The 26,389-nt window shown below is 39.5% G+C and overlaps 2 protein-coding genes across 3 annotated transcripts in view; both read right to left on the minus strand.

Moving 5' to 3' along the window:
• The window catches only part of LOC110497487 (ubiquitin carboxyl-terminal hydrolase 53-like), a 71,447-nt gene extending 60,270 nt beyond the window's left edge, over nucleotides 1-11,177 (minus strand). The window contains exons 1-7 of the mRNA XM_036954463.2: nucleotides 10,292-11,177; nucleotides 4,280-4,470; nucleotides 3,678-3,853; nucleotides 3,320-3,412; nucleotides 2,749-2,883; nucleotides 1,317-1,430; nucleotides 647-729 (exon numbers count right to left, since the gene is read on the minus strand). Coding sequence (XP_036810358.2) covers nucleotides 647-729; nucleotides 1,317-1,430; nucleotides 2,749-2,883; nucleotides 3,320-3,412; nucleotides 3,678-3,853; nucleotides 4,280-4,319 — 641 coding nt within the window. The 5' untranslated portion in view covers nucleotides 4,320-4,470; nucleotides 10,292-11,177. The remainder of the gene's footprint in view (nucleotides 1-646; nucleotides 730-1,316; nucleotides 1,431-2,748; nucleotides 2,884-3,319; nucleotides 3,413-3,677; nucleotides 3,854-4,279; nucleotides 4,471-10,291) is intronic.
• A 3,026-nt stretch (nucleotides 11,178-14,203) lies between these two features.
• LOC110497486 (myozenin-2) lies at nucleotides 14,204-25,979 on the minus strand. 2 transcript variants are annotated; one of them, XM_021573614.3, is made up of 5 exons: nucleotides 25,657-25,979; nucleotides 22,746-22,912; nucleotides 16,866-16,977; nucleotides 15,286-15,469; nucleotides 14,204-14,911 (listed from the first exon to the last, which is right to left on the minus strand). In XM_021573614.3, the coding sequence occupies exons 2-5, from the start codon at nucleotides 22,902-22,904 to the stop codon at nucleotides 14,680-14,682; spliced, it is 687 nt and encodes a 228-aa protein (XP_021429289.3). In that variant the 5' UTR covers nucleotides 22,905-22,912; nucleotides 25,657-25,979; the 3' UTR covers nucleotides 14,204-14,679. The 2 variants fall into 2 exon arrangements, with proteins under 2 accessions (XP_021429289.3, XP_021429290.3); XM_021573615.3 differs by having other exon boundaries at nucleotides 25,615-25,779.
• Nucleotides 25,980-26,389: the final 410 nt, after the last annotated feature.

The raw sequence follows: 26,389 nt of genomic DNA on the forward strand, positions 1-26,389 counted from the left end.
TTCAACATCCATTGTTTCACCCGTTCTCGAAAATGTAATGTTTACATTCTCAACTTTATTTTTCATGTTCACAATTGATTTTATTTTGAATTCAATACGTATGGCGTGAAATTGACCGTATACACAACCCTCTCATCTTACCCGAAGCTGCCGTCCGATCTTGACGATGCATGGAAAAGCCAGCAAGGTTTATATTATCCAAGTTCTTGTTCAGTCACAACTTCAACAAACATAGGATATTACATTTCTTCAGGTTCTGTTGATAGGAGAGTCTCGAACGGAGCTCGTCCAGTTTGTTCTCTAGTGATTGTACGTTCGCCAACAAAACATTGGACAATCGCCTCTTTCGAGTCCCGGGGATCAGGGCCTCGTCCGGGATAAGCATAACGTCCAGAACTGCCGACTCGTTGAAGTAGAAATCTTCATCTAAATTGAGGTTAGTGATGGCTGTTCTGATGTCCAGAAGCTGTTTTCGGTCACAGGAAATGATGGTGGAAATAAGTTAAGATCAGCGTAAAAAAACACAATATCGGGAGCCCGTAAGATGGCAGCTATCCACTTCAGCGCCATCTCACCAGAAAATCCCCTTTTGGCTTAGAACAAAGATTTAGTTCTGTTTGTCAAGTTTCTTAGAGGAAGTACTTACCATAGGGCTGTGGTGGAGACATAATGCACTAACTCTGTGAAAGGAAGGGGGTCCGAGGAGGCGCCACAACTACGACATACAAACTGCAGGGGGAGAAAATCAAAGTTGCATGTCAAATTAAAATAACAGAATAACTAACAGAAAGTTGAAATTGGAAATCCGATGATATGTGTATAGGCCTTATCAGATTGGCTTTCGGGTCAAATATATACCGTATATTTGGCAAAATCTAATTTATGCTGCATGTATGCTTTTATTTATGCATGTATATGTCTTTCGTAGGTGGCGCAAGAATTTCCCTACGGGGACAATAAAGATCTATTGAATTGACTTGGTTTTATAATCTTTTTGTATGTCACTATTGGGTAACACTTTACTTAGGGCATACAGTTATAGTGTATTATTACTTGTTACAAGCATGTATAGAAATTAACTTATAAAATGGTACGTCTTTTTATATGGAAATGTATCAAATGGCTGAACATGGCTATTTCATTATAACATGATAACACATTATAAACACTTCATAGATACTGATGGCTTATAATGCATTATGAACGTATCATGATGCATTATACCTGTATCCCTTAAGTAGAGTGTTACCCACTAGTCTATATGTCTCTCCTTTTCCCTCTTTCTAATCAACAGTGGATTAAATAAATCACATTACCTGTTCATAAAGTATCATGGCAAACTTCTGGTGGGTAATGCAGGACTTGGATGTGCAGGCCTCAGTCGCCGTGTCAGAAACTATGTGCAGGTGAATCCTCTCCAGAATGTTCTCCTTGTGCACCAATAATTAAACAAAGTGAGGTCAGATATCTGAAGTCACTGTTTTCCATTACATCCTTAGCATCTGTAGCCCAAACTATCCTGATACACATATCTGTGAGTAGAAACATAACAGTGTACACTGAGTGTACAAAACGTTAAGAACACCTTTCTAATATTGAGTTGCACTTGTAGTCCATGCCTCAATTTGTCGGAGCATGGACTATAAGGTGTCGAAAGCATTCCACAGATATGATGGTCCATGTTGACTCCAATGCTTCCACAGTTGTGTCAAGTTGGCTGGATGTCCTTTGGGTGGTGGACCATTCTTGATATACACAGCAAAGTGTTGAGCATGAAAAACCCAGCAGCGTTGCAGTTATTGACACACTCAAACCGGTGTGCCTGGCACCTACTACCATACCCCGTTGAAAGGCACTTTAATCTTTTGTCTTTGTCATTCACCCTCTGAATGGCACAGATCTGTCTATAATAAAGCACAGCTCTGCCATCTTAACAACACTATCAACAAGGCAGGTCCTACAGGCCCTAGTTTTGTCACACCTGGACTACTGTTCAGTCGTGTGGTCAGGTGCCACAAAAAGGGACTTTGGCTCAGAACAGGGCAGCACGGCTGGCCCTTAAATGTACATGGTGAGTTAACATTAATGATATGCATGTCAATCTCTCCTGGCTTAAAGTGGGGGAAAGATTGACTTCATCACTACTTATTTTTGTAAGAGGTGTTGACAAGCTGAATGCACCGAGTTGTTTAAACTACTAGCACAAAGCTCGGACACCGATGCATATCCCACGAGAAGTCTCTTCACAATTCCAGAACAGATTGGGAGGTGCACAGTACTACATAAAGCCATGACTACATGGAACTCTATTCCACATCAGGTAACTCAATTGTCTCAAGATTTAAAAATCCTTCTTTAACCTGTCTCTACACTGATTGAAGTGATGACATCAATAAGGGATCTTAGCTTTCACCTGGACTCACCTGATCCGTCTATGTCATGGAAAGACAAAATCAAATGCTCAAAATTAAAATATATTTTTTTCTCCTTAAAGTACTCCCAGCCGTTTCCACATATTTGATTTATTCCAGAACTAGCACAGCTGACTTAACTGGTTAAGTGACTAGATGAATCAGGTGTATTTGTAATGGGTTAGGGTTACAAAATTTACTTTTGGGAAAGTTACTGGAATTTTGCAAATTTAAGGGGTACCAACGGGGAGTTTTGGGAAACTGCTTTAGTTCAATAAAAAAGGCTAATATGACATCTCGATCGCTAAAAAAGAAAGTGCTACAGTTCTAGACTTACAAAGCACTCTGCAGCGTCGTCCATGTGGCCAAGTTGGAAACGCTGCTCGTCCTTAAAGGTTTCTGCGAGGGCATGACGCAGGCTATCCGAAGGCAACGCTCGCTCTTGGCTTTGCTGGAACTGGCTGAAAATACTCTGCAGGGGGAAAAAGCGTTGTAGAGAATTGAGGCGAGGGGGGTACTGTAAGTTGCCTTAATGATCAAGTCTCTAAGAGCTGGTTTCCTGAACCCAGATTCAGCTCAGTCCTGGACTAAAAAGAATGTTCAATGCAGTCCAGGATTGGTCTTAATTCTAGGTCCAGGAACTCTGCCCACTGGGCACAGATGTCATTTCAACGTATAGTCCACGTTGATTCAACATTATTTCATTGAAATGACGTGGAAACAATATTGATTCAACCAGTGTGTTTAAAAGATCTTCAAATATCAATGGCTATTTTTGTTTAAATAGAATCTAAATAAATATTCTACATTTTTTATGGGTGAACTTTGACATCTTGTGAATCTCTTGAATAAGTAATTAAACTAGGTGTAAGATGTACAGTATTGTGATGATGATATTATATACAAACCTTTAAAGCGCAGAAAATGCAGGCATCCCCTAGACAAAAATGACCAGGAAGCTGTCTCAAACTCCTCCTGAAAATGTCCAACTGCCATAACACCTGTTCAGGTGAAATGACAGCATTGCATTGATCATATTCAAATCACAGGTATATGTGTATTAATCTAACAACATCTGTAACATAAAATGTTATGACTGTATTAATCCTACATTACGTTCCATATGAAAAGTAGAACTAAATCCTACATAGGAAAAAGCATGGACATCTTAATTTAGTAGTAATCTTGCCCCTTAGCCTTCCGTAGGAAATAATCTATGTTTACACTATTGCATAAACCTGCATATTGACAAGTTTTAGCACTCACCTGTACGGCACTGTTGAGGAAGCAGCTATTCTGGCCTGGTTCGTTCAGCAGGCCTTTGGTTAGAGCCAGAGACAACATGCTCCCAGGCTGACAGGATTTCCCCAGGCCCCCACCACCACCAACAGCTCCAGGCTTTTTGAAGAGCTTGACCCATGCCAGAGAGTTAGAGCATGCCACTGGGGAGAGAGCAGTCACCAGCTGTTGTTATGCTCTAATGGGAATTGGATATACAAATGTGGCTCCTGGACCAGAAGTTTAAGACTGCTGTTATGAGATATATCCATAGAGAACACTAATCATACAATACAATAACTTGTTTTACCAGGTAAGTTGACTGAAAACACATTCTCATTTACAGCAACGACCTGGGGAATAGTTACAGGAGAGAGGAGGGGGGATGAATGAGCCAATTGTAAGCTGGGGATGATTAGGTGACCGTGATGGTATGAGGGCCAGATTGGGAATTTACTGTACATCCTGAGGGGTAAGTCCTTATGTGTCCATGCACATCTTAGAGAGTGAATAGCACTTGGCCACTGGTTATGATCAGACTTTGGGTTAGGTAGGATTTAGTGACTTGTGTGATGGGAGCTGTTGTTTACCTTCTCCGGAGAGTGGGGGAGGCTTGCCAAAGCTGGACATACTGGGAGGAGGGAGCTAGCAAGCCATGGGACCAATCCATTACATCCCTGCCTCGCACTTCCAAAAAGATCCATTGAAGTCATTCCCAGGCTCATCCATAGGGAAGCTTTTGAATGGCACTATTGGACATTGAATGACAATGGGACCAAGTCTAAAGAGAGGAAAATAAATCATTGGCTTTAAAAAAAACTTTGGGCAATGACGGCACAATCTGCACAAACCGTCATTCTGTTACCAAACTTTGCATCTGCACTGCGGGAATTGTTAAAAGTATTAATTGTGCGAACTGACTTGTTGTATTGTCAAATGACAATACATGATTCACCATTAATTTCTATTAGGCACAAAAAGAATCTTAAACAATCCAAACAAACAGCAAATGCATCCAACAAATGTATAGAGTCACACACTTGATGTATTGATGTAGTCATTGCGTGCTATGAATATGGGACCAAATATGGTATGGTTTAACTTTGCAATCATTGGTTTTTGTTTGACATACTTTTTAAAGTGAGTTGCCCTACTGCTTTCAAAGGTTGATAAAATTCAATACCAGTGAGTTACCACTTAAGTTAACATGTATCTAACTTGAATATTTTCCGTGTGTGCATTTTCAAATTGATTTTTTTTAACATATTAGGGACAGATACAAATTAACAGTTGAAACAGTTTTTCAATAAAACACATCATAGTTCAAGCCAATTGTCAACACTATATGTGATACAGTTTCCTGAGTTCCCATGGCCACCCACTGGTGCTTGTTCCCCCTCTGGCCCCCCAGAAAAATACATCTTAAAATTGCCCCTGCTATTATGTTGCGTTACTGCCATTGTTTTATCCCATACCTTCATACATTGTTTATGACTTTCTCAAAGTCTTATGATTTTATTTTGCATACACCTAAATAGAATCTAGATGATGATTGTTATATACGTGACCATAGAGACTAGGCCTACGGTTGCAATAGCTTCTCTGTGTTTTGATTGACTTGAGCTGGGTGGACAACGTTACAATCGTATAGGCTACTTGGGCACAGATTCAACAGCCAGTTTACAGGCATTTGCTGCTTTTCAAGTCACGGGTTGTCACAGCACTGAAAAACACAGTACCCCCTGGCATTTCATCACATTATTTAATCACATTAGGACTGTGTGAAAGTCTGGATACTCCCCATACCAAAACAGCACATATAGCTAGCTAATTAGGCCAATGAGGCTCCCTGCAGGGTTGGGGTCAATTTGAATGGAAGTCAGTCGATTCTGGAAGTAAACTGACATTCCAATCCAATAATTGAAAAAAGAGCATCTATTTATAATGACTTCTCAATATACTGAAAAGTAGAAGGTACACTACATGACCAGAAGTAGGTGGACACCTGCTCTTCGAACATCATGGGCATCAATATGGAGTTACTATAACAGCCTCCACTCTTCTGGAAAGGCTTTCCAATAGATGTTGGAACATTGCTGCGGGGGACTTGCTTCCATTCAGCCACAAGATAATTAGTGAGGTCGGGCACTGATGTTGGGCGATAAGGTCTGGCTCGCAGTCAATATGGAGTTGATGCCCCCTTTGCTACTATAACAGCCTCCACTCTTCTGGAAAGGCTTTCCAATAGATGTTGGAACATTGCTGCGGGGGACTTGCTTCCATTCAGCCACAAGATAATTAGTGAGGTCGGGCACTGATGTTGGGCGATAAGGTCTGGCTCGCAGTCAGCATTCCAATTCATCCCAAAGGTGTTCGGTGTGGCTGAGGTCAGGGCTCTGTGCAGGCCAGTCAAGTTCTTCCACACCAATCTCAACAAAACATTTCTGTATGGACCTCGCTTTGTGCACAGGGGCATTGTCATACTAAATTGGGAAAGGGCCCTCCCCAAACTGTTGCCAAAAAGTTGGAAGCACAGGATCGTCTAGAACGTCATTGTATGCTGTAGCCTTAAGATTTCCCTTCACTGGAACTAAGGGGTCTAGCCCGAACCATGAAAAACAAACTTTACAGTTGGCACTATGCATTCAGGCAGGTAGCGTTCTCCTGGCAGCCGCCAAACCCAGATTCATCCGTCAGATTGCCAGATGGTGAAGCGTGATTCATCACTCCAGAGAACGCATTTCCACTGCTCCAGAGTCCAATGGCTATACACCACTCATGCGCATGATGATCTTAGGTTATGTGCGGCTGCTCGGCCATGGAAACCCATTTCATGAAGCTCCCGACGAACAGTTCTTGTGCTGACGTTGCTTCCAGAGGCAATTTGGAATTCGGTAGTGAGTGTTGCAACCGAGGACAGACGATTTTTAAACGCATTAGCACTCGGAGGGCCCATTCTGTGAGCTTGTGTGGGTACCACTTTTCTGCTGAGCCGTTGTTGCTCCTAGATGCTTCCTCTTCACAATAACAGCAATTACAGTTGACCGAGGCAGCTCTAGCAGGGCAGAAATTCGACGAACTGACTTGTTGGAAAGGTGGCATCCTGTGACGGTGCCACGTTGAAAGTCACTGAGCTCTTCAGTAAGGCCATTCTACTGCCAATGTTTGTCTATGGGGATTGCACCGCTGTCTGCTAGATTTTATACATCTGTCAGCAACAGGTGTGGCTGAAATACCTGAATTGACTAATTTGAAGGGGTGTCCACATACTTTTGTATATATAGTGTATACATTTCAAAAATTGTTCAATGTTTTTATGTTTTATTTTAAATCACTTTCGGAATTGACTGCCTTCAATTCAAATGGACCAAAACACGGTTTCTCTGCACCCTGAAACATTACAGACAGGACAGGTTACTGATATTGTTGCTGAGCTGTGATGCTGCCAAGTCATGATGCTTTCCTGGAATCCACAGAATTAATTCCATATGAAGTAGGATTAGGCATCAACCCAAGTAATATACCTGATATCCTACTGGTAGGTAAACCAGAGGCACATTATAAAGCATCAGGTTACTCTTATAGGAGTGTAATAACACTGTAATTACAATTGATTCTATATTGAACTCCATCTCTATCCCTACGTGATTGTAAAGCATTACTAAAACAATATGTTATTACGATGTTGTTATTGTAGTAAGTACAGTAATACACAGGTATAAGTGCAAATTAAAGCAAAGTGTTACTGGTAAACTTTTCTCATCCTCTTCTCTAAGAGTTGGCTATGGGCTACTGTACATAACACATAATAGTTTATATTCTATAATATTTGCTGGGTCCAAACGGCCACAATTTCCTTGACAGATGGTTATTCTCCTCCTGTCTGACAATATAAAGTTGAAGTTGGAATTTACATTTAAACTCAACTGACATTTAATCCTAGTAAAAAGTCCCTGTCTTAGGTCAATTAGGATCCCCACTTTATTTTAAGAATGTGAAATGTCAGAATAATAGTAGAGAGAATGATTAATTTCAGCTTTTATTTACTTCATAGCATTCCCTGTGGGTCAGAAGTTTACATACACTCAATTAGTATTCGGTAGCATTGCCTTTAAATTGTTTAACTTGCGTCAAACGCTTCGGCTAGCCTTCCACAAGCTTCCCACAATAAGTTGGGTGAATTTTGGCCCATTCCTCCTGACAGAGCTACAGAGCTAATGTAACTGAGTCAGGTTTGTAGGCCTCCTTGCTCGCATATGATTTTTCAGTTCTGCCCACACATTTTATATAGGTTTGAGGTCAAGGCTTTGTGACGGCCACGCCAATACCTTGACTTTGTGGTCCTTAAGCCATTTTGCCACAAATTTGGAAGTATGCTTGGGGTCATTGTCCATTTGGAAGACGCATTTGTGACCAAGCTTTAACTTCCTGAATGATGTCTTCAGATGTTGCTTTAATATATCCACATCATTTTTGTGAAGTGCACCAGTCTCTCCTGCAGCCACGCACCCCCACAACAAGTTGCTGCCACCCTCGTGCTTCACTGTTGGGATGGTGTTCTTCGGCTTACAAGCCTCCCCCTTTTTCCTCCAAACATAACGATGGTCATTATGGCCAAACAGATCTATTTTTGTTTCATCAGACCAGAGGACATTTCTCCAAAAATAACAATATTTGTCCCCATGTGCAGTTGAAAACCGTAGTCTGGATTTTTTATGGCGGTTTTGGAGCAGTGGCTTCTTCCTTGCTGAGCGGTCTTTCAAGTTATGTCGATATAGGACTTGTTTTACTGTGGATATAGACACTTTTGTACCTGTTTCCTCCAGCATCTTCACAAGGTGCTTTGCTGTTGTTCTGGGATTGATTTGCACTTTTTGCACCAAAGTACGTTCATCTCTAGGAGACAGAACGAGTCTCCTTCCTGATCGTTATGACAGCTGTTTGGTCCCATGGTGTTTATACTTGCGTACTATTGTTTGTACAGATAAACGTGGTACCTTCAGGCATTTGGAAATTGCAATTGGACTTGTAGAGGTCTATTTTTTTCGGAAGTCTTGGCTGATTTCTTTTGATTTTCCCATGATGTCAAGCAAAGAGGCACTGAGTTTGAAGGTAGGCCTTGAAATACATCCACAGGTACACCTCCAACTGACTCAAACAATGTCAATTAGCCTATCAGAAGCTTCTAAAGCCATGACATCATTTTCTGGAATTTGACTGTGCCTTTTGTTTAAAGTTCTGACCCACTGGAATTGTGATACAGTGACTTATAAGTGAAATAATCTGTCTGTAAACAATCGTTCGAAAAACTACTTGTGTCAAGCACAAAGTAGATGTCCTAACCAACTTGCCAAAGCTATAGTTTGTTAACAAGAAATTTGTGGAGTGGTTGAAAAACAAGTTTTAATGACTCCAACCTAAGTGTATGTAAACTTCAACTGTAGTCAGATCTCAGATGTGCCATGGAACAATGAGCAGGAAGTAGTGTAACTCCCATTAATACTGTACCTGTGTCCCAAATGGCACCCTATTCCCTTTGAACTACTTTTGACAAGGACCCATAGGGCACTATATGGGGATTAGAGTGCCATTTGGGATGCAACCCATACCTCCTAATAATAGTAATGTGATAAACAAGAAGCCCTGTATTAAGACAAGTAAATCCCAACCCAAAGTGCTCTACAAACCTACTTCAGAGATCATACAAGAGCCAGAAGCAATAGCTCCATCTTTCCATCTGATTAGTGGGTGGAATTCTAGCCATATTGCCTCATAACTACCTAGATGTAGGGGCTAGATGATGTTTGTTTCTGGATAGGGCTGCTGCTTGGTTTTAAAAAGCTAAAGTCTTGTCCCGAAACAACCTGTTAGTCAGATCTGAATGGGTTGGATAAGAATAAGCAACATGACAGAACATCCCACCTACCGATACATTCATTTATGTTATGCATGAAATGAGATGTGTTTTCGGTGAACTATCCTTTCATGTTCTGTTTGCCATCACTTAACTTCAGCATAATATCTGACTGCACCTGTAGCTGACCCATGTTTGTCATTACTTCTACTATTTGCAAGTGAGATGTTTTTGCTTGTAACAATCACATATTTACAAAATGTACAAAATGTTTACTGTATACACTGCCTTCAATTCGAATTGAGCCCAAACCTGGTATCCAGGCAAGTGTATCCAGCCTACGTTGTGACCAAAAAGTGGTATACATATAAGCCTGAATAATCACAAGCAGACATTAACAAATATGATTACATTTGCTTATCTGCACATGTGGTGTATTCTTCAAATAGAAAAAGGATCCGTATCATAGCCCTATAATTATAACCTAAAACTTCATATGACTTCGTTTAGCCTATAATTCGCCATCCACTGTATTATTCTAAATAGCGAGGAGTTTACACGAACATGAGGGGTCTTTTCTACCATGCATAGGGCTACTTCAGATGCCATTGCATATCGTGCAATTTACACCTGTTAGGACGCATGCGTGTTATGGGGGAACGGATTTATTAACCGCAACTCGCATCACTGCATCAAAGAAAAACATACCCGTTAGATAAAAATGTTATAACACACATGCAATACTCACTGTATCTCGTCGATAATATTTGACCGATATAAAATATCTCCCAAAACAGCTAGGCTGTCAACATTAGATTCCCACAAGTTGTGTCACCTACAAACTGTTGAAGCAAAAATGACTGCAATAGACTACCCGGACTCGCTCGTGGATAATGTCAGGCAGTACTGGTGGATGGAATCTGTGTGCAAATGCAGTATTAAGGTCTGCATTGCTACAATAAATTGCAACGCCAGTGCAGTGATACAATGCCAACCGGCATTTTAACCGTCATACCCGAATACGTTTTGTCTATTGTCTTATTCTAGCCTGATAATGTCCTTGCTGTTTTTACGTTTTCGGTTCAATAGCGGAAATAATTTCTGGAAATAAATCCAGTAATGGTCTATGCATGAATGTCATCCGCAGATTAGTGATGCTTCGAGAGTAGCGAGGTCAAAATCCGCCCCGAGTGTGCAGTAGCCTACTGCAATTCACAAAGAGATATCTCCGCCGCATGGTTGCACTTGATGGCAAATCGCTTGTCTCGCAGAGCAGACACAAGCATTCGGCGTTTGGTTTGTCCCATTTGAGGTGAGAGTAGAACTCACATGACTCTCAAAAACACTGTTTCACTATCAGGCTGACTGCAGCATGTAACGTTGTAATTGTCGAGGCTTTCTATATTAAGCTTTGATGTTTGCAATTATCAAATACAATTATCTAAAGACCATTTTCCTCGAGATAAAAACATTCAGGGGGGAAATAAAGTCCATGTCTATAGCTAGGTATCCATCCAATCGGAGACAGATTTGCATGCGAATATTCTAAAATACGCATAAAGAATATGCACACTTGTTGATAAAAGTTCAATGTGCTCCCATCACATTTTCAACTCTACAGATAGTTTTGTCACAAAAACTGTTGCATAAAATAGCAAATGCGCCTACTCTGGGCTTGGCATTTGCGCTCTAGCCAACAGTTTACAAATACAGTGCAGGTAGACTATGCGGGATGGCTAGTCTACATGATCAGATTATTATGGATAAAAGCGAGAATATTTTCTTTGTCAAATGGCAGTCAAGCATCGATCATAATGTCACCAGAATAAGACCCTCTGTATTTTATTGGATAGCAGGATCACACTCATCACGAGCACTTTCCTGTGAAGTTCGTCACATTTTATTTCATCTGTAGCCTAACGAACTGCATGGTTTCCCAAGTGGTAGTGGGAGGACCACACACCATATCATCATGACTCCAAATGTACTTTTATATATGATGGTTATTATATCAATATTTACCCATAAAGACGTTTCCACCGCCATTTCCAGCATAATTAATTTTACCTACACAAAAATATCCCATGTCTAACGAGCAAAAACTTCCTGTTTTTGTCAAAGCTGTCATTATTATTTTTTAAATAAGATATGACTTTATTTGCATAAAAACTGTGGATGAAAACGTGCTTAGTATCTAGGTTTTCATCCAATTGGCAACAGATTTTCATGCTAATATTCTAAAATGTTCCCACCAGTGGTGTATTTCCACCAAACTGACTTGTTGAGGATAAAAATCAGTGCGTGATGACGTAGTGCACACAAAATGTATTATTTAGCTTTAGTTCTCAACTCTATCGATTGTCACAAAAACAAACAAAAAAACATTTTTAAAGGATAATTATGTTTTTGCAGTGTTATTTTTTGTTGTTGCTGCTTTAGTTGAGAAATTAGAGCGAGAGAGACAGAGGGGAAGTATAGTTCAGAAACTTCCATATTGGGGATTCAATCCTGTGTTGACCAGTCAATAGAGTAGACCAACCTCCAGCACTCCTAAACAATACAATTAAATTGAATAAAATGGCATATGCAGGCCCATGGCCTATATTTCAGTCCGCTATCCACAACTCAGGAAGCACCGTTGCATTTGTTGTGACTAGTACGCCTATGCTAATTTCCCACAAAAATGCACGGTGCAGGACCACTGATCGGGAACATGTCTTCCTTCCCATTAGATCTTGAAATGTGGCAGAACCATTGTCTGACTCTGACACAATTATATTTGACAGGCTCTCAAGTTGAAATTAATGTTTGAAACATTTAAAACGATTTCTAGCCCAAATTTTGTAACTCTCTTTATGTGCATTTTCCCCTCATTTTTAAGCTTCTTGTTCAGCATTGGGAGGCAAGGGAGAGGAGCTCTTGTCCAACTTTTGATCGTTTCAAGTAATGATTTGTGTTCGAAAGTATTTCTTATTAAATGAGATCTACGGCAGCTGTAGTGATATCATACCATCATGAAATACAATCAATGTTCAATATTTTTCTGGGTATTGCTAAACGAATGAATGGAAACCAATGGGATGCTAATATTAGCAATATGCTGACATGACCTACTGAAACAGCTGATTCCATGGACTCCTTTTGAGAAGATAAACCTATGAAGGAATTGCCACAATAACCACGTTTCCATCCACAGTTTTTATGGTAGTAAAGTCCTATCGCATAAGAACAAATTACAACAGCTGTGATGGAAACAGGAAGTCTCGGTGTAATTTTATAAGTGCTGACAGATCATTTGGTTGTTCAACATGGTGGGATATTTTTGTGTCTGTAAAATGTTGGTGGAAAGGCCTTTATGCGTACATTTTGATATAATAACAATCATACGAAAATACATTTTGAGACACACAATGATATGATGTCTGGGCCTCACACTACGACTTGGGAAGCTACACAGTTTATTAGGCTACAGATTAAATAAATTATGATGAACTTCATAGGATGGTGAAAGTGCACAGTGATGAACTTGATGCTGCTTTCCAATAAATATTGAAGGTCTTATTCTGGTGACATGATGATCGATGCTTGACTGCCATTTGACAAATCAAAATATACTTACTCTTATCCATAATAATCTCATCATGTAGACTAGCCAGTCTGCACAGCATACCCATACCGCATATGCGAGCTGTTGGCTAGAGCACAGGTGCCAAGACCAGAGGAGGCACATTTGCTATTTAATGCAACAGTTTGTGACAAAATTGTTGGTGGAGTTGAAAATGCAATGGAAAATGACCATCTGCAGTTAATGCTAACAACATTGCTATGGATAAAGCTATTTGCTAATTCAACCCAATCCAACTCTCCAGGTGTCACCCATCTTCCCCATTATCGCCTGTGTATTTATACCTGTGTTCTCTGTTTGTCTGTTGCCAGTTCTTCTTGTTTGTCAAGTCAACCAGCGTTTTTGTGTCTCAGCGCCTGCTTTTTCCAGTCTCTCTTTTTCTTGGCCTCCTGGTTTTGACCATTGCCTGTCCTGATCCCGCCTGCTTGACCACTCTGCCTGCCCATGAGCCTGCCTGCCGACCTGTACCTTTGCCCCATTATTAAACCATTGTTAATTCGACGTTGTCTGCATCTGGGTCTTACCTTAATACCTGATTGTGTGTGTGTGTGTGTGTGTGTGTGTGTGTGTGTGTGTGTGTGTGTGTGTGTGTGTGTGTGTGTGGATCAGACATCATCAACTGTTGTTGGTGTATGGTTGTTGGTCTGTAGTTGGTCATACAGTTCCTGGGTAGTACCCTGAAATAACTAAGCATTGTCCTATCTTTTTAAAAAATATTTGAAATCAGGGAATTGTTACGAAATCAGTGAAACTATTTTCCGATTCAATTTGGTATGTGTTGGTTCTTTAATGTTAGCGTACTGTAACTCGGTATTGTTTTTTCTTCCGATAGGTACGTTGCTTAAGCAATACTTTCAAAATGAATGCTGTATTGTTACTAATTAACAAATAGCATGTACACTGTAGCCCACTTACTTTTCTTTTAATTTGCAGGAATTGTGTTTGAAGTCAAAGTACTGTACATAACAAGTTCATTTGTTCCACATATCCAAACCACACATTGATTTACAAAAGCCAATTAATTATACAATGTCATGAAAAGAGATATACATTTTTATTTGCACATCGATAAGCCCATTCTAAAAGATTAATAGGCAACATGTCTACATAATTAAAGACAAAGATACTTTTATATCTGATGTCCAATATAAGCCAAAAGATGTATTGGAGTTTCAATGTATTACTCATATTTTTTCTCTTAGACATTTCAATAACATTTCTGTCATGTGTGCTATTTATTTACATGTTATTCTCTGAATACACAATGCAAAACTAACCATCAGTATCATTACTCATGCAAATGGCACAGAATTGAAACAGGACAGCAGGGAACCCCTATTTGAAACCATCAGTTCGTCGTCGGTTGCACATATTCAAAAATCATGATTTAGGCTTCAGCTCCGACCCCTATATCGCAGATCAGGCAGTAAGGTTAGAGGTGCCAGCAGTGGATCTTGTTGGACCGGTGCTCTCTTGTCTTTCCAGGTATTTATGGGTCATTTAAAGGTCATCTAGAGGTCATCGGACTCAGGGATGGGCATAGGTTCCAGAGGCACGGTGGGCAGGATCAGTGGGATGCCGTCGGTTATCCATCCCTGGGCGACCCTGTTGAAGGTGGGCCGTTTCACCCCTGGGTCCTGGAGCTCAGAGTAGTTGGGGAGGTTCAGGTCGATCTCGGGGAGCTTGAACGTGATCCCACTGCTCTGGGGGGCTTTGTCGAAACCACCAAACGGTGTGGCCACCCTGGAAATCAGATGTAGAGATACAAGAGTGAATGCAAAATCAAAATGAAGATCTTTAAAGATGTGACGGTTGCATAGAATATAGAAAGCTGGCTTTTTATGGAGCATTACAGTAGTGCATCCATGTAACAGTGAATCTGAACTGTTTTATAAGAAAACCATTTAATTCCATTGAAATGTTTGCAATATCAATGTCAAGTACTGAGGAACCGATCTACTGAGAGTACTATCCCAACCTTGAAATTTGCATAGTTAACTCAAAGTCTGCCATTGAGAGAAGTGCATGGCTGATGCAGTATGTTCAAGTAGCTCGGAAATCTTTGGCTTAAGTTGTTGAATAGCAGTTGTCTGAAAACTCTCCTCAGAACACTTCACCTGTTAAAGCTCTTGTATTCAGGAGCCTCTGGTCTGGGTTCAGGGACAGGCATCCTGATATTGAGGGTCTCGGCCAGGTTGGGGTCGTTAATGATAGCTTGCTCCCAAGGGGAGTGGTAGGACTTGGGTATAGCTGTAGAGTTGAACGTCTCTGCAGGGACATCCTTCAAGGGGCCTCCATATCCTGAGATACATGCCAAGAAGATATAATCATAAGACCAACAGTGCAGTGTATAGACACTCACTTATCCTATCAATACATTAGTATATTTGTGCGGTTGGACTTTAGTGCGATACATGATTACTGGCAATTTCTTGCTTGTCGTCTTTGCACAAGAAATGTGAAAAAGTACAAGGGCATTGAGCCTGTATTTTGTCCAGACCAGGGTTCCCCAACTGGCGTCCCGCCAAGTTTTTTTGTGTTGAATTTTCATTGCTGGACATAAAAGACTGTACAAACACCAGGATATCAGCTCCAAGTGATTGTAATTTTAGAAATCTGTTCCCAAGTATTCCCAAGCATTATAGAGAGACACGGGATCATATACAAATGTAAGCAAGGCTGGAATGATTATGTTTTAGTTAAACATTATATCTGTTTGGGGTTCGTGCAGTCAATTTGCAGTCCACAAATGATTTGTAATTCTGTTCCGGCCCCCCGACCATCCGCTCCAGGAAAAAAATCAGCTCACGGCTGAATCTAGTTGATGATCCCTGATGTAGACAGAGCAAGGTAACAAACACAACACTTTAGTCACTCCGTTGTTACCACCTGTTCCTCCATGCTAATTTCATCAAGACATAAAAAAAAAATGGTACATTTTTGTTTAGTATTACCTGTTTTTTATTGCTTGGAAAACAAAATAGGTGTCAAAATGACTGTGGCGGTGCTGTTTTATCAATAGCCACTATAATCTAATAACAGTATAAACTAGAGCAGTGAAAAAGGTGATGTAGACTCAACACTGGCAGATTGAGACAATTTGGTCCATCATTAGCTCATGTCTTAAAATAGTGCACACCATAAGTGTGCGTTCATCCTTTGTGTGAAAAGCGGGTTGGTCCAGTTGACATGGGTTGACACCATGCTTGGTCACATCAGATTCTATAAGAGTGTTCTGTTGGTATCTCCTGCTGACAATTTAATGCAGGGAAAGGAAATGCTTCTCATTTAGCCTGCTTAAAGGCCAGAGGTCTGCTGAGTCACTATGGGGAATTAGACTGGTCCTTAGAGGTAACATGAACATCTAAATAGGGCCTTAAAAATGCATTCACAACCCCTTCATAAACAGTACATAAGCAGCTCATAAATGTTCATGTCAACAATTGCAAGAAATAGCATACATATCAATTTCTAGTTGTTGAAAAGCGACATTTACTTATGAATGCAGTATGCATGAGTTGTGAATGTCTTATGAAGTCCTTATGTAGGATCCCTTCAAGTGAAGCGTTACTCATGCTTAACACTACGTAATAATGAAATAAAGATATTTTAATAAGCCCTTATTATTCCCTTAAACTATATTATTCCGCCTTATAAGCATTCATAGATTTAGAATATTGATGTGGTAGCTACATACCTGGTGCAATGCTTTCTGGATTTGAAGGGTTTCCTGGGGCGGGAGTGTAAGGAAGTATTTTTGATCCCTCTTTGTTTTCGGCACTGTCTACATTCTCAGCTAGCAGATCCCTCTGGAAAAAAATGGAAAGTATTTTGTTATCAGCAAAGCTTTACCCTTTTGCTCAGTTCTGATCTCATTTATTCATTTGGGGATTATCTGCAACGAATTGTTCACTTTGAGTAAATGAGACCCACTAGGTAAATGGGTAGATCGATCGTAGGTTTTACGACCATGTTAACTTAGCACACTGAGCTAAAGCTTGGGCATAACATCAAAGCAGGATCAGCTACCACCAAAATGCCCATCAAAAGACTTGAAATAGCAACTAATGCATGTTTGTTTGCAATGTTGAGAATTGATGTGCAATGTTGAGAACATGGCACTTTATGTGCAATGTTTCTCAATTTGAACAGTTGCCAAAAGTAAAAACAGTAATTTGCAACCAGATCCCCCCCCCCCATAGTTGATACACAATCACAATACTAAATATTTACATGTAACAAATCATTTTTGTCATTTAGCAGTGCTACAGTATACCCCCTGTGGACTGGCATCTAACCAATGTACACATGAACATATAATGCATATAATCCAGAAAGTATTCATACCCTTGACTTATTCCACATTTTGTTGTGTTACAGCCTGTATTCAAAGTTGATTAAATATATTTTTTTCTCACACATCTACACACACTATCCTATAATGACAAAGTTAAAATATGGTTGAAGTTTTTGGCACATTCATTGTAAATGAAATTCAGAAATATCTCACTTACATAAGTATTCACACCACTGTCAATACATATACCTTTGGCAGCGATTACAGCTGTGAGTCTTTAAGTCTCTAAGAGCTTTGCATACCTGGATTGTACAATATAGTTGTTGATCATTGCTAGACAGCCATTTTTAAGTCTTGCCATAGATCTTCAAGCTAATTAAAGTCAGAACCGTAACTAGGCCAATCAGGAATATCGAATGTCGTCTTGGTAAGCAACTCCAGTGTATATTTGACCTTGTGTTTTAGGTTATTGTCCTGCTGAAAGGTTAATTTGTCTCCCATTGTCTGCTGGAAAGCAGACTGAACCAGGTTTTCCTCTAGGATTTTTCCTGTGCTTAGCCCTATTCTGTTTATTTTTATCTTAAAAAACTCCCTAGTCCATGTTGATGACAAGCATGCACATAACATGATGCAGACACCACCATAATTGAAAATATGAAGAGTGGTACTCAGTGAGGTTTTGTGTTAGATTTTCCCCAAAACATAATACTTTGTATTCAGGACATAAGTTAAACTGCAACAAAAATTGGCTAAGAAATTAACTTTATAAGCGCCTTATTGTAAGCAGAATGCATGTTTTGGAATATTTTTATTCTGTGTAGGCTTTCATCTTTTCAGTCTGTCATTTAGGTTAGCATTGTGGAGTAAATACAATGTTGTTTATCCATCCATTCTCCTATCACAGCCACTAAACTCTGTAACTGTCTTAATTAAAGTCACCATTGGCTCATGGTGAAATACCTGAGAAGTTTCCTTCCTCTCCGCGACTGAGGTAGGAAGGACACCTGTATCTTTGTAGTGACTGGGTGTATTGATACACCATCCAAAGTGAAATTAATAACTTTACCATGCTCAAAGGATAGTAATTTTCTGCTTTTTAGATTTTTTTTACCCATCTGCCAATGGTGCCAAGCATTGGAAAACTTCCCTGGTCTTTGTGATGGAATCTGTGGTTGAAATTCACTGCTCGACTGAGAGACCTTACAGATAATGTATGTGTAGGGTACAGAGATGAGGTAGTCATTCAAAAGTCATGTTAAACACTATTATTACACAGAGAGTGAGTCCAGGCAACTTATTATGACTTGTTAAGCAAAACATTACTGCTAAACTTATTTAGGCTTGCCATAATGAAGGGAATGAATAATTATTGACTCAAGACATTTCACCTTTTCATTTTTTATTAATTTGTAAAAATGTCTAAAAACATAATTCAACTTTGACATTATGGGATATTGTGTGTAGTGTCGTGACTATCATTCATGTGATGACAGCTATATTATCAAATCAATTAACTATGTTTAATAATGACGTGATTAAATGTATCATGCAATAATTAACTCATTAGCAAGCACCACAGAAAAAGTATGTTTAATGAGTTACAGTTTCCCGAATTAACTCAAGAATATATCAGAATATATCGTTATCCTACCAGTCATCCATTAGTTATTATTATTACCCCATATCAGTCTCATTCTGAACAACGTTGACTTCAAATCTGCACGAACCCTAGTCTAAAATGATGATTCAGCGATACACATATTTTTACTAATATTTACTAACTAACTAAATAATCACACAGAATTACATAAACACAAACACAGGATAGAGTGTATGTTGATTACTAACATAATGCAATGAAAAGTCCCTAGTGGACTAACCTGATATGACGGCTTGTTACACAATGGCGAGGGGGTGGGGACAGATATAGAGTGGGAAACATTGTACATACAGTTGGATAACTATGCTCATGGGAATGTAAATACTTTGCACATGAACGATTGCTCATTCAAAAATAATTGCAATGTATATACATTTACACTTGTATTTCTTTGTCATCTCTCTCTGTTGAAATCGCCCGGTCCATCTATGGGGAGTCAGTTCGAAAGAAGTCACTGGTTGTTCACCAGAGTTCACAATGTCCTCAGTTGTTGTAGTAGGCTTTCTTTGTTCTTTAGAATGGATACATCAGACATACCGCACGGTGTTGAGAGGGAAATGTTCTTATTTTCTCTTCTTCGGTCGAGTTTCCTAGAATACATTACATGCAAAGCTGCAGGCGATGCATGTCTTAGTCTTCTTCTTCCCTGTTGAGTTTCAGAGGGTCTTACCATTTTGTATCATTCCGCTCATGCTGTGGTCACATTGGACTATATTTAAACTGCAACCATTTCAACGTGTAGCCAACCCTCCATGCTGTCTGGTGTCAATGGTTTATTATTCAGGGTACAGCAAGAACCACTTTACACACCGATATGCAACCCGGCATGTTTTGGTCTAGTAATTTTAAACCATTTTACACACCAGTAGCAACCCGGCAATGTACTGGTCTAGTAATTTTAAACCATTTTACACACCAGTAGCAACCCGGCAATGTACTGGTCTAATATGTTAATTCTTTAGGAGTCCTTTATAAGCACTCTGGCAAAAGAGGCGTTCCATCCTTTTAGCATAATGTCTGTGCTCACGTGGGCGTGGCTACCGACTGGGTAAAACTTAATATGAAAAGCAATTATCTCATTTAGAAGGCTAAAATCACATTTCATCTTCTCACAAATAGTTTCATATTTAATCATACGTTTTACAACTCTGACATATACATTGTGAAAACTCTTAAAGTTACAATGTTTCCATTATAACATATTTAATGACATCACAAAATAAAGTGATCTGACATGATTGTTCTTTATGTCCCTCCCGACCATTTCCACATTCTTTGTGTTAAAAATATTGTTTCATTATCCACTTTTGGATGTTGGAGTTTTGCCGGGACGAATCTCTTTTGTAACAAAAGGGTTCTTTCCCCTAAATACTGCATGGCAAGGGAGAGAAAGTTCCTGCAAGGCATTTACGACCATCATATAACTGGCCAACTCCCCCAGGAGAGGGTGGTATTGAAACCTTTGATTAGCCGGCACCTTTGATCTCCATCCAGGAGGGCAAGTCATGACAGTAGGCCAGTGACAAAAACATCTACATTTAATCAATTTCAAATTCAGGCTATAAAACAACAAAATGTGGAAAAAGTCAAGGGGTGTGAATACTTTCTGTAACAAACACACACACACACACACACACACACACACACACACACACACACACACACACACACACACACACACACACACACTATCTGCAAGCACTGATAAGCGACATAGAATTTCTTGAGCAAAGTGCTCCAGGAGCCTCTGGCCAGAGTAGGTGCAGAGAAATGTTTCTCCATATCTCCCATATGTTCTAACACTTTTGTCTGGGTGCACGCATCATTAATGCAACCATGAGTCACTCAGAAACATATTTAAAATCCGGGAATATGGTTGCATTAAAGCACTTTTGGATCCAAGTAAACAATGAAACATTGTTACTGTACTGTAAATGAAAATAATCACAAATACTTTTGAAATCCCAAAGTCCAGAGATCCAATAATGTGATCCCAGGATTCAACCCTTACACCCTCAACCCATAATATCCAAGATATAATAATAACTGTGTGTCTGATATAATCAGACTCGGCATTACAGGCTGGCAAAACCGGGCATGTGTAAATAGGATTAAGGTCATAAAGTCAGTCTCATAAAGTCTGTCTCATCCAAAACTGAGTTTTGTGAGACTGGTCAGGACTGCATTACAACGTAAATTAAGTTTGGGTTTGTTTCAATCCTGCGCACATACCCACACCTGGCAGCACAATTAAAAATCAATTCTGAGTGCAATCTGATTGTAATGCCTGTTGTAAATGTGGGTTGACTTTGGATATCCCTATGGATATTAGGGACTATCGGTAAATTACACAATTTAAATCAAATCAAATGTATTTATATAGCGCTTCTTACATCAGCTGATATCTCAAAGTGCTGTACAACAACCCAGCCTAAAACCCCAATCAGCAAGCAATGCAGGTGTAGAAGCATGGGACAATATATATATTCAAATTCCAATAGCTCCAAATTTAAATGACTTAAAAACCTCAGACCAATAATACATTGTATAAATTAATATACAAATATTGAAAGCATTTAATGAGAACTGAAAGGTGTGAAACATGAACATATTTTCTAATTTACATTTATTGCCGGTCTCTAACTATCACCCCAGATAGGCTATCCAATGTCAAACTAATTTTGCCACAGTTGCTCGCCAGCCAGCTGAAGCTAATTGGCTAAATAATTTGACTTACTCTTCCCACCTGCAAACACACGCCGAGATACCGATATCAAACCACACCCCGAAACCAACTCAAGTTTTAATTCTGTCATGGCCGTTAACATTTCTTAATGAACCAAATCTAAAATGAGGCAAAATCAGGAAGTGCCGGCACCCTTTAATAAGATGTCGTCTTTTCGACTCTATATAGACATAAAAAATCATGGGCTTGCGTGTGACTGTATGATGAGGTTCTGAGGTTGCCTTTTTGTACAAAAAAAAAAATATGCGTGATTGCGTTCCATTCCGTGCCTCATGGTAAAGAGGCTGCACTCTGTTTCTTGGTCTTCATTCACTGTTTGACAAATGTTAATATTGTCACCCATCAAACTATTTTCAATTTCATCTTGTGTTTACATCTACTATTATATATGTGACATTATTTTTGATAGGCTACGGTTTAGGTGTAACCTACGGCTGCATTTCGAATACACTTGTATGTCGTAGTGGGACCAATATCTACCTTGTGTTATAAGGGCTATAAAGTAATATGAGTTGTGAACATCTTTAATTTCAGGTGCCCTCCATGGATTTCGTCCTAGTGCCAGTCCTGAAGTTGAGTGTAAAACTCTGGTCTGAAACTCTACAAACAAGACCCTGCCTGTCACAGCTTTTTCTGCTCCAGTCTCACAGCGGCGGAACAAGCGACCCGCAACACTATCCATATGACCCGTCTATCAAAGATGGATGGTGTGGCATAACCCAGATGTATGATATTGGTAGTGAATGTGAGTTGTGAGGTGTGTTGTATTTTGTGGTTGTATAAGTCTCCATATTTGCATCCACTTATTGTTGGTCTTTGGGATAAGAGCGTTTAGATTACTAAATTACACAAATGTACATGTAAAAGTCCTTACACTCAGCTGCACGTTTGCCTCATTTTGGATACTTTCAAACGTGTATTTCTCTGATCTTCGCTGGCGCATTTTGAAAAGACGAGAGCCTCTGTTGGATTGCAGTGACAGCTCCTCCAGCATGATGTCTTTGGGAGTGCTAACCTTTATCCCCAGGTCCATGGTGTCCCCTGGAAAAATAATTCAAACAAGTTCCAGTAGATGCCCATGACTGACTTTACATTAAAGGTAGACTCAGCAATGTGACATCATCTAACACAGTAGGGCAACTTCCTGTTTACAGACATAAATAACAACAGAATTTAAATCTGTCCAAAACCGCCACTATTGGTTCTTTGCAATTTGTGCCATCCTTTGAGATACTGTACACCCATATTAGGATGAGCTAATAGTGCAGTATTGGCAGTCGGATTTTGTTATTGGGCATTGTAAACCGGATGTTTTCCAGCTGTATAATGATGTCATATATGGTGATCTCATGAGTCTACTACTCTAAAAGTAAAGCAACCGTGACCTTCAAGATTCCCCCAAGACTGTATTTTTATGTCTTTGTTGCACAAAATATATCGTCTCCCCAAATATATACAGTATATATATATTTTCTGGCACTCTCTCTAAGACATAATGTACATAGCATGCATTTTTCATAATTTATGATTACAGCGAGACCTTTATCAGAGGAAAGGTTCATTAACATTATTATTCTGATATCATCTGAAGGGATAATATCAATGACATAGCGTAACTTCAAAATGCTTTCTGCTGAGAAATTAGCATGCCTAAATCAAATGAACGTAGCTTCAAACCAAGCTGTATAGTAAGCATCACAATATGATAAAAGGTTGCACGTGTTTAATAATAATTGGTTGCCTCAACATACAGTATACTGCAATAGTTAATTCTTCATTGTATGGTTATTAAACAAAATTGTGCGTTGAGTTGATTTAGGTATGCTCTTTGGACAATGCAACCACAGCCTTGTGAATTTCCATTAATTTGCACTCAACAGTGCTAACGCTACTTGCTATTTGCGGGTTCTAGAAAGTCTAGGTACATTTTGTGAATTTTCAACTCCGATTGAGACAAATGCAGTCTTACAATTTTGTATGTATTATTTCTTATTGAATTCAATTTGTATTATGTTATTTTTCCTATTAGGCTGAACATGATGCTGCTTCAATGAGCTATACCCAGACAGAATGTACTTCAGCTGTCGCAAACCCTCAGTCCCCTAAATCGCTACGCACAGTTGTCCAACTCTGCCCTGCACAACTCCCCACCTCACCCGCCCCAAAATAGCAGTTTCAAAAGGACAACAACAGAAGGATTTGTTGCCATAGGTAGTAAAACATCCCCATTAGCTTTAAATGGCAACCGCTAGAGAAACGGCCCTGACATGTTCAACCCGGATATGAATGACTGCCCTCCACCAGAAGAGGTTTGATTCTCTTTGCTGTTGAGGCTGTCGTTGAGCCCTGGCCCAGATCATACAATTGGCACAGTGGACCTCTCAAGATATAGCCTCTGCATGCACCTTCCTCTCTCCAGCTGGCATTGTACAGAATTGCGACATTTTGGCTTTGGGAAGGGTGGCACACGATTTTCCCCTGGGAACTGGAAACACATAAAGGACACAGGATGTACTCTCTGTTCTACCCCAGCGGAAAATCTTTTCAAATTGTGGTGTTGATATGAACTGAACATTAGAGAGCCAACATACTGTACTTCTATAAATAAAATAAGATTGCTGTTAGTGAGGGTTTGAAGTAAAGTTGTAACGCTCACATGGCACTTGCAACACTGGTTGACCTATCGGATAACTACTGCATGCTGTTTAGACCGCATTATGATATTCCATTAATGTCCTGTGAGAAAACAGTCATAAAATATTATGATGGCCTTCATGTCAGGTTTATGATAGCATTAGCTTGGCATTATGGCATTTAATTCAAGGACAGGGTTTCTGTCAACCCCAAACCAAAACATTACATCTCACTCATATAACTCAGATTGGCAGGTGTAATTCCTTGTTTGCGCTTGAAGAGCAAAGTCAACACTTACTTTAAAACAACCTTGTAACGAATGCTAGATGATGTGTCACATGGATTTCAGCGTTGTGAATCATCAGTGTTGGGTGAGGGGTGAACATTGCGTCCCAGGGTTGACAAAAATTTTTAAAATCATTCGGCACGATGGCATTTGACAAAATAAAAATAAATAATTTGTCACGATGGCATTTGAAAAAAAAAGATATATTTCCGTGACAAATACAACAGCCTAGTTACCCTAAATCTAATTCCAGAAGTCCTAAAAAAATCACAACTTAACTGTAAAAAATGTTTTTACTGTGCGCATTTTTTTTCTTTGCAAACAAATGAAACAAAACAGCAATGCCCTTTTGTATTCACATCCCAACTTTCACTACAGCTCTCAATGTTACCCCAACATGTTTTCCTATTTGCATTTTCCATGTTTCAGACATGTTGTACAAAATGTTTACTCTCAATGTTATGACTAAAATGTATATCATTTATAGTGCTTTAATTGTTTACAATTAAAAATAACATTTGGAACATGAGAAATATAATGAGAACCTGAAAGACGTTATTGAACACAATGTTCATAATCAGCTCTTAATAAAACATAAACATAGAAACATTATTTCAGAGTGACTATGGTAGAACCTAACAGTTGTATTTATTTTGTAGCTTCTTGTTAAGTTTTCTCAAAAAAATTAAAATGTTTGATAGTAAGGGATGTGAGATATATATATAAAGTTAATATGACTGAATACATCAGAAAGTAGCATAATCAGAGTTACTCGTTGTGAATGGTCAAAGCACAAAACATTGACACTATTATTTTGCCATACCTCGGAATCACAACTGCACACCTTGATGGGACTTGTCCATACCTGTGTGTGTGTCCTGTCTGTCTTGTCTTTCAAACAAACTGGATCCTTGACTGGAAGGCAAGGAGGCTCAGGGGTCGACCTAGGTAGTTTCGATCCAACCTGAACTTCACACTCCTAGCCACTGAAGCCAATCTGTTGGGGGGTGTGTCTCTGTGTCTGTTGTCAATGAAATGTAGCTTACATCAATAGGCTAAATTTAGCAGGCCAAACACTCAAAACCCCTCACAAAGCAATGGGGACGTGGGGAGGCTATCAGAGAGAGAGAGAGATTAGGGCACCCGAACTGTGCCACCGGGCCCACACCGAGGGAGGGCTCTCCCCTCATGAGCACTTGTGTTTCCTGGAGCCTAGGAATGTCTAGGGAAGACATGACTCTGGAAGTGGTGTTGGAGGACCGGTTGGAGGCACTCTTTCCTCTGGTCTAAAAAAAATATTTACACTACCAGGCAAAAGGGGTTTTCTTTATTTATTTATATTTTCTACAGTGTAGAATAATAGTGAAGACATCAAAACTATGAAATAACACATGTGAAATCATGTAGTATCCAGAAAAGTGTTAAACAAATCAATACATATTATATATTTTAGATTCTTTGAAGTAACAATCCTTTGCCTTGATGATAGCTTTGCACACTCTTGGCATTCTCTCAACCAACTTCATGAGGAATGCTTTTCAAACAGTCTTGAAGGAGTTCCCACATATGCTGAGCACTTGTTGGCTGCTTTTCCTTCA

The sequence above is a fragment of the Oncorhynchus mykiss genome, chromosome 19 (genome assembly GCF_057628025.1).
Source record: "Oncorhynchus mykiss isolate SJ-2025 chromosome 19, ASM5762802v1, whole genome shotgun sequence".
In the NCBI taxonomy this organism is placed as follows: Eukaryota; Metazoa; Chordata; class Actinopteri; order Salmoniformes; family Salmonidae; genus Oncorhynchus; species Oncorhynchus mykiss.